At 50.3% G+C, this 8,919-nt stretch overlaps 1 protein-coding gene across 1 annotated transcript; it reads left to right on the top strand.

Moving 5' to 3' along the window:
- Window positions 1-2,318: 2,318 nt before the first annotated feature.
- On the top strand, window positions 2,319-8,122 carry LOC142563458 (neprilysin-1-like). Its single transcript, XM_075674027.1, has 3 exons — window positions 2,319-4,563; window positions 7,338-7,580; window positions 7,932-8,122. Exons 1-3 carry the CDS (start codon window positions 2,319-2,321, stop codon window positions 8,120-8,122), a joined length of 2,679 nt encoding a protein of 892 aa, XP_075530142.1.
- Window positions 8,123-8,919: the final 797 nt, after the last annotated feature.

Here is an 8,919-nt window from a genome sequence, read left to right as displayed (position 1 = left end):
CAAAGGCAATATGAGATTTTCGGGTGATGCGTCCGGGACACTTGGCGTTGGAATTACCTTTAGAAAAAGAAAATTGGACGAAAAATAATTTTAATGAATAGAACAAGAACAGTGCAACGAGAAATATAGACAGAGAAAGTTCAATAAACCCGCCGCGGTGTCTTGGCGGCTATGATGTAGCGCTGCTAAGCACGAGGTCGCGCGATCAAAACCCGGCCGCGGCGACCGCATTTCCATGGGGGCGAAATGCATAAACACCCGTGTCCTGTGCATTGGAGGCACGTTAAGGATTCCCTGATGGTCAAAATTGATCCGGAGTCCCCCATTACGGTGTGCCTCATAATCAAATCGTGGTTTTGGCACATAAAACCCCAGCATTCATTCAGGAAGCTCAATAAAATGCAAGGATTCTATTGGTGTATATGTAAGCGCCTACATGCTATTATGTGTAGGGATGGGGACAGAAAGGCCAATGGCGAAGGAGGGCGGGAAAGGGAAAAAACAATATGTTATCATGGTGTGTACAGATGAGGCAAATGTGATCGGATTGATGTAAATAGGCTAGAACTGGTCAGCTAAACCAATGCCTTCAATGCGCCAATCGTCTCAAGCTGCTATGTATAGTTGGTGTTGGTACGAGAGAAAGAGGGAAATAAGAAAAGAACGAAAGGCAAAAAGAATCCGCACAAAGAAGGGCCGATTTACGCTCGAGCCGCCCATCGCCGTAAGCCGCACGCGTGCGGTCGCGCGAAAGATTGCACGTATCAAACACTTGGGCACGAATTTCGGTTTACAATGTGTAAGTTATACACTGTGCACACAGTGTAAATGGTAATTTGTGCACAAGTGCTGGATACGTGCAATTTTTCGCGCGACCGCAAGCGTGCGGTGCGGCTTGCAGCGGTGGGCGGTTCGAGCGTAAATCGGCCCTAAGCATGCACGGTCCTATTTCGCTGCGCGTGTTCGAAAAAGGTTTTGCGCTCACCGCTGCACTGTTCTTGCTCAAATTTTGCAGAACGATCGCGCTTTGGCGTCGACTTCGTTTAGTATAACACTTGTCAAAGTTAATTGCCCGGTTTTTAAGAAAAAAAGTGCAAATTTGCCTGCGCTTATATGGGGATGCGAGCTGCCGCTCGACGCCGCAAGCACAAACTTGTGTCGCAGCCTGTTGTCAGCTGCAGAAAGCAGTGTCTCAGGGAGGGCAGTCGCCTATTCCAGGAGCGGGCAACACCCGGCAGCCCTCCCTGAAACGCTGACGGCAGGCGGCGACACAAGTTTAAGCTTTCGCCGTCGCGGCAGCGCTCGCATTCCCATAAGCGCAGGCAAATTTGCACTTTTTTTTCTTAAAAACCAGGCAGTGAACTGTGCCAAGCAAGAAAAGTGCAGCGGTGAGCGCAAAGCCTTTTTTCGAACACGCGCAGCGAAACATATAAGACCCTGTATATATATCCCGTGGCCTGCCAAAAGGAGCTTCCTGCATTATATATAATGGTGGCGGAAGCTAAATATCTACCTATTAACATCTTAAGTGCACAAGAAATATTACGCATTCATTGACACATTACTCAAATTGGGAAACATTTTTTTTTTCGGGCGCATAGCTATAACCTGCGCTAACTCAAGCTTTGGACAGACCGTCCGAGGAACCTCCGTCTCCATTCTTGCACAGGTGCAGCAGCTCATGTCTTTGAATTTTCCACCTTGGATATTCTCTTCCATACGATAACACATTCCTGGTACCAGCACGAAGAAAACATGCCTCAAGCTGGAATTCTACAAATCGCCCTGGACCATATCACCAAGGAAACTCGAGAGTTCAAACTATATCTCATTCACGAGAAATACAAATTATCATTAAACTGATATTATGTGCGAAAGATACTCGTAGTACGTAGTCGGTTTATAGTTGGTTCGGCATTATGAAACAACGTTCCAGTGCACAATTGAACACGGACAGGAAGAGAAGGACAACACTATTCCCGTCCGTGCTCAATTGTGCGCTGGAACGATGTTTCATAATGCCAATCACAACCAACAAATAGTCCTGCAGCTGTCCATACCTAGCGACATAGTCGGTTTATAGCCTATCGTCGCCGTTCCTGGCCAAATAGTGCTCGCACGTAACTACTGTGGAGCATTTTTTTAACGAAGGAAAAGCGAATTCTGCGCAATTAATATATGTTTTGACAGACTAACGTTGGCTTAGTGGGGCGAAATCGGCAACTGGATCATGGTAGATGGCATGCTCGCGAAATGCGTGTTGGTTTAGGAAGAGGAAGAGCAAAAACAGGCGCGCGCCACTTCCAAGCCTCTGGAACATGGAGCCGCGTCCGAGAGCCCTGTATCAGGAGTCCGGCGAGCGGAGCAGTTCTTCCGAGGCCAAGTACAGAGTGGTGCGCACGCGATCCCCTTCGCACATCATCCAGACGACGCACAGCCGGGTGCCGTACGTGGTCGTGTGCACGGTCGGCGTGATCATGGTGCTAGTTGGTGTGGCCGTGTCGACGTACAAGCTGCAGAATGGCAGCACCATCTTGGAGCTCTTCAACCGCTCCATATCGCTACTCACGTACAACTCTACAGCCGGCCAAGACAGTGGCGAAGCGGGTGCTCAGCTGGCTAGGCATTTGCTCAAGCACGAGGTCAAGCTTGGCGACTCGGAGCCGAGGTGCAAAACAGATGCTTGCATCTGGATCGAGCGCTACCTGCGTGGAAAGCTCAACACCAGTGTGAGTCCCTGCGTGGACTTCTATGCATATGTCTGCTCCTCCAAGTGGTTCGCCAAAGGCTTAGACATCAGGGACAGATCGTACGCGGAGCGTAGTACAGGTATGTTGATGCTGGACGTGGAAAAATTTTTTCGCAGTTATCTGAAGCAGAATGAAGAACGCTATCACAAGTATCCAGGAGTATTTCTGCACCAAGCTATTTCTCTTCTGCCAAAGTGCCAGTCCGAAGAAAAGGAAGACAAAGACTTCACTTCACTAAGAAGCCTTCTTGAAGAGTATAACTTGGGAAACTGGCCTTACAGAAAAGCGCCGCGAGGCGTCAATATCGTGACCATTTCCGCATTCGTCGACAGGGACCTGGGTGTGTTCTCGTTTGCGCGAGTGTACCTTAAGAAACCGTTCGAGGATGACAGAGGCTATACTGTTCATTTGGACAAACCTAGCTCTACACTTGAGAGACATCAGCTGGCCTTCTTGTCCGAATCTGTGGAAAACTACACAGACAAAGTGGCGCTGGCACTTACACTCTTCGAGAAGAGGCAAGATGTAAGTGAACAAGCTGAAGCAATTGTAGCACTAGAGAAGAGACTTGCTACTGCAATGCCAATCTCAAAATTTACAGAATTTCAGGACAGAATCAAGCGTATTGGGCAGCTAGACCGCAGGGGAAAGTGGGATTGGAAAGAGTACTTGAATATAATTTTTCAAGACATCGAGGTATTTGACAATGAGAAGCCTGTGTCCATCATGCACCAGGACTACCTCCTCAAAATGGCGTCAGCTGTCAATGAAACTGAGACTGTAACTTTGCTTAATTACATCGGCTACCGCCTAGTGGTGCACGTTTCTCCTCTGTTGGCCAAACCTGCTGATCGTCTGCTTCGAATGAGCCATGACAACTACCAAGAATTCGTGCCCGACCGACTCCAAGCTTGCATGCACCTTTTGGAAAGAGTTTACAAACAAGGCATGCGCTTCTTTGCTAGAATGACCTTCAGCAAAGATAACTCCACTCTGTTGCTCAAGCACTACGACTACAGCATGTCCAACGTTGAAGTTCAACTCAAGAGTACTATGGCAGACAGACTTCTCTCAACGTCATCCTGGCTAGATCGTTCAGCAATAGGAATAGGTGTCGACAAGCTGGAGAACATGCGACTGGCTTTTCTGGGAAGCACGGAGGACATAAACACCGTCGCAAACTACTACAACTTCAACGCCCAACCACTGGACCCAACGCATCTCTTGGAAAGTTTCAGAGAAGTTCAGGCAGGCACCATGAACATCTACTGGGAGACTAAGCCTCCGAAGGACGACTTGGACGCGAGATACGACCACTCAGCGTTGACGCCTGGCTACGAGTACTTCTTTGGGCGAAACGTGTTGTTCGTTCCACATGGAAATATCGCTTTTGCTAATGACATTAGCAAAAACATGGACCCCGTGCTGTATCCCCTTCTACTTCCCAACGTTCTTCGGGGCATGTTTTCAGCGGTAGATCGTCGAGGTGCCACTGTAGACCACAACTTGGCCGTGGCGACTTGGTGGAACACAGATGAACTGAGCAAGTTCTCCCAGATGGAGCTCTGTTTCCAGGACCAATATTACATCGAAATACGGGAACTTGTTGGCGACAGTTTCGACGCGCGGATCAAGCTGGATGAAAATATTGCAGACAACGCAATACTTGCACCGTTGCACGACCTTTACCTGAAGACTCTAACGTCGCAGGGTATCACGATTGACAAACAGAAGCTTGCCTTAGACATTGGTGACGTAGACATGCACAAACTGTTTTTCATCTCGTATGCACTCGGCCTATGCGACAACCCAAGTAAGAAGTCGTCCATACGCAAAGTGAAATACGAAAGGATTCCTGGGAGGCTCCGCATCAACATACCATTGATGAACTTCGCAAAGTTCGCAACAGCGTTTAACTGTCCTGCGAATTCACCCATGAACCCTGCCAGAAAGTGTACAGTGTGGTAGTTCTGTGCACAAGACCTCAATGCAGACAAACCTGCTCACATGCGATGCAGAGCACAGAAAAACGTCTCACTTGTTTGCATCATTTCTCCTCATGTACAATTGCATAAGCAGGTATTGAAAGCATCCCCCCCTCCCTCCAACAGCAGGATTTCTGAAATAAAGTTCTGGAAATACAGTACAGCCGGTTTTTTTCTTTATTGCTGTCGACTTTTCTAAAAGACACGTTTTTTGAGCACGTTGGTGCGGGGACTACTGAACAAAATCTTTTTATAGCGAAGCTGTTTATGCGGTCCCTGTGCCGTCGTTGTCGGATTCGCTAAAGTTATCATCATCAGCAATGGCTCGAGCGACGTCGCCGTCTTTCATAGCCGGCGCCCCTCGGCGCTACTGTGCGAACGCGCTCGTGCCACTGCTCCCACGTTCGTCGTCGTCGTCATCTCCCACAGCTGGCTCCGTTGCCGCTCGCCATTCCATCGTAGAATTTCACTTTTCTGTCTTCGTAATGGGGAGGCCGCACGGGCGGTATGAGCCATTGTTTAAGGGGGTGATAGGCATTCATTGCCTTACGTGAAGGACAGATTTAATTTTGAAGAATCGCAAACGGCAATGCCGGGTGGATGCTGCAAGCCATGCTACCGAGCAAACTCGAGACATCGAACGCAAGCGACAACGGCGGACTGCGGGTATACCGTCACAGACGTCGTTCTCTCTGTCGCAGCCGCATGTGTGTGTAACCTGATTAAGAAACGCAAAGACGTCAATCGTCAAACCAATCCAACCAATCGCCAACACGATTGCAGCGCCCATATCTCCAGTGGTGGGCCTTGCGCCCAATATACGGAGCTGTGGATTAGTGGTTCCGCACGTTCCATCCCAACACGAATATGGATGGTGTTAGGCTGCTGAGCACGAGGTCGCGGGATCGATTCCCGGCCACGGCGGCCGCATTTCGATGGGGGCGAAATGCGAAAACACCCGTGTGCTTAGATTTAGGTGCACGTTAAAGAACCCCAGGTGGTCGAAATTTCCGGAGTCCTCCACTACGGCGTGCCTCATAATCAGAAAGTGGTTTTGGCACGTAAAACCCCAAATATTATTATTATTAACACGAATATGGGAAGACCACGAGTAGTACGTACTCCTAACGAAGAAGCTGCCTACCGCAAAAGCGAAAAATGAGGTGAAAGAACGGTGAAACAAAAGATTTACAATATAGATTGCTTGCGTAGTTTGACTTGCACGGTGTAACACTCGGTGTAACCAACACGTACAGCTTCGCTGTTCCACCATCTTTACGGCCTGGAAGGGTCGGTGATTTTTATTGCGAAAGCAATACTGCTAGAGGTTTCCGCTCTTGGCCGTCGTCCCGGAGAAGCCGCCATTGACACTGACCCATGTGTGACGTCATACCAGCTGTGGAAAAGCGGGGCCCCAACTCGGCTCGTCGCGATCGTCCCAGCGAATCCTCCATGCTGCAGCTGCCGTGGGGGAGGCGCTCGCTCTACGTGACGCCATGCCAGCTGTGGAAAAGCGGCCCCCCAACTCGGCTCGTCGCAGTCCTCCCAGCGAATCCTCCACGGTATGTCGGATGATGCGTATAAGGTGAAGCTGCAACGATGTGCTGCAGCTAAGAAGCGGCGGCGTGCGGAAAAAACGGATGAAGAGCGGGAACAACGTTTAGCTAAACGGCGTGCATATTACGCAGCCAGGCGAATGCGTTCAACATCTCTTGATCTGGGTGCATCTACAAGTATCATGCATGCTCTCAATGCTGACGCGACTTTGGCGACACCTGATCATTCGACAGCAAGCCTTACGGATGCTTTAAATGGTGACGAGACTGCATCTACACGTTCGATGAGCAGTATGGAACTCTACAACCTGAACAGAAGATTGCTTTCGCAATCCACTATGCTTAGCCGACTAAGCCTCTGCCAATTTTTTGTTTCGCTTTAATAATCGTACTGGCGACTATATCGCGCATATTAATCTCCATCGCCTCTGTGGAGCTTGGTCAGCAAAAATTTTGTCTCGCGCATCCTGTTTTTTCTTTGAATAATCTCAGACAGCCGTCGCAGAAACATCGCGGTTACTTATACTGGGGCTGTATTCGATGTTTAACTTTCTATCTGTCGCATCAGCACGATAAGACGACGCGGTGGCATGCTAATCAATTGCGAACGCCGACAACGCATTGAAAAAAAAAGGGGGGGCACAACTCATCTACGGTAACTATTATGCGCATAGCCGAAACGCGTCACGTATGAGCCGTGTACTGCAACCGGGCTCCTCTCACGCGCTTCCCTCTGGACGCGTTGCGCCATATAGCAGCGCCCCCGCGAAGTCAGAGCGTTGCCTCCGAGATGCCTGTCGCTCCGGTGCGTGCGAAAAGAGAATCCTCCCTTCCCTGCGGATATTCTTCCCCAAGGGCATTCGCGGCGCAGCACGCTAAAGCTTGGGGTACTTGAGGAAGCCGTCTGACGCGGGTTCGATCACCGGAGAAATCCTAAATGATTTTAGAGCGCAGCTCTTCGGCGCCCGTTCCCGAGTTGAGCGTCGGCATGCATCATCGTCATCATAAAAACTTAATTGTAAGACTGAGGAGTTTGGGGCACGCAGGCTCCCGGGCCCCCGCACGACCCCACTGCACTCAAGCGTTTATGTTGCTTCGGTCCATTACGTTGGCAGCCCGATCACTAGCCATGGTCTGCACGACCGGGTTTCCAGAGCGCAGCAGGGTCTCCCAGTCCTCCCAGGTCTTCAGGTGCTCCGGGCCCCGCGGGGGATCCGAGGGCAATGAGAAAGGAGGTGGAGAGCAGAAGCGCGGGGTTCGGGACAGATTACAGGCTGATGTGAGGAAAAGTGGGTGATAGCGAGAGAGTGAGAGTGTGCATTTGTAATCGGCGCCAAAGGGTTGCTTGTCGATTGCTAAGGGATTTGTGCGGTGCGGGGTACAGCTGACGCGCCGCCTTGGAGGCATTCGTCAGCTCGTTGAAAGTGTGCACGCTCTCCTTCGTGAACCCGGATCGGAGGCCGCAAGAGCTCGGGTTAAAGAACCTTGGGGTATGAGGTTGGCGGCCTCGTTTCCAAGATTCCCGCAGGGCGCAGGCACTCTAATCAGCTCCACATGACGGGGCGGGTATGCAACGGGCGAGTCCCGTATGCAAAAAGCAGGGACGTGGACTCGGCCTCTTGCGAAATTTTGGATTGCAGTTTTGGAGTCTGATAAAACATACCGTGCTTGTGTTGATAGCAAGGGCAATGGCAGCTTCCTCTGCAGCTTCGGGAGAGGTGTCTGGGAGGAGTGTGCGTTCCGATCGGACAGTGTGATCCACCACGGCAGCGACCGCTTCATCACCCTTGCAGGCTGGTCTACCCATACAGCGTCCGGTTCCGAGCCGTAATAACGGTGGGGCGCTGTAGCTCGAGCTCTGCGGCGCTGATCGTGGTAGTCGGGGTGCATGTTGTAAGGGTTTTGATATGGGGCTTACTGTCAGTTGCCTACAAACTATTTACTAAGGTAATCGCAAATAGAACCAGGAACACCTTAGACTTCTGTCAAGCAAAGGACCAGGCAGGATTCCGTAAAGGCTACTCAACAATAGACCATATTCACACTATCAATCAGGTGCAAAACGAGAGAGTTTTTCGGCGCGCCGTTGTCGGCGACACTGTGCTAATTGTACGGTTCGAGTGTCGGTGTTCGCGCACCATCGCGTCGGCGCCATTTCCTTAATGCTGCAAGCCCGGTACTTCCATGTCACGAACGGCATGCGCATTATCAGCATGACAGAGCATTCTCGACAGGAAAGTAACGAGCACAGGGTTTTCAAGAAAGGAAACGCAAGCAAGACAGATGACGATTATTGTTCTGTGGAAAATTTACACCCCAAAGGATGCAACTGTTCTTAGAGTGTAGAGCAAATGCGCTGTGCATCCATAACAAGTTCCAGCAAAGGTCACCAGAGCAAACATCGGCACTTTTGTGTGTAGTGACTAGGCCATTTCAGTTGAGCTAATAATTCGCAGATGCACCTCGGCCAGTAAAAGAACTTGAAAAGCCCTATGCAAGGGGGGGGGGGGGGGTACAAAGGAAGTTAGTAGGAGGGCTACTGTGGGCAGGCTCACTTCAACGGTCGCGGGCACATAAATGCAATATTTGCTGGAAAGTTCAGAGGTGTCTTAGCCATGACGGAAGCTA

This window comes from Dermacentor variabilis, chromosome 1 (genome assembly GCF_050947875.1).
Source record: "Dermacentor variabilis isolate Ectoservices chromosome 1, ASM5094787v1, whole genome shotgun sequence".
NCBI lineage: Eukaryota > Metazoa > Arthropoda > Arachnida > Ixodida > Ixodidae > Dermacentor > Dermacentor variabilis.
This window is presented reverse-complemented; position numbering and strand designations above follow the sequence as displayed.

Excerpts from the sequence above, each read along its gene's own strand:
- LOC142563458 (XM_075674027.1), top strand. The coding sequence starts at position 2,319 with ATGGAGCCGCGTCCGAGAGCCCTGTATCAGGAGTCCGGCGAGCGGAGC. Across the intron at positions 4,564-7,337 it reads CGGCCTATGCGACAACCCAA|GCTCCCGGGCCCCCGCACGA; the intron begins GTAAGAAGTCGT and ends TGGGGCACGCAG. Across the intron at positions 7,581-7,931 it reads ACAGGCTGATGTGAGGAAAA|TTTTGGAGTCTGATAAAACA; the intron begins GTGGGTGATAGC and ends TTTGGATTGCAG.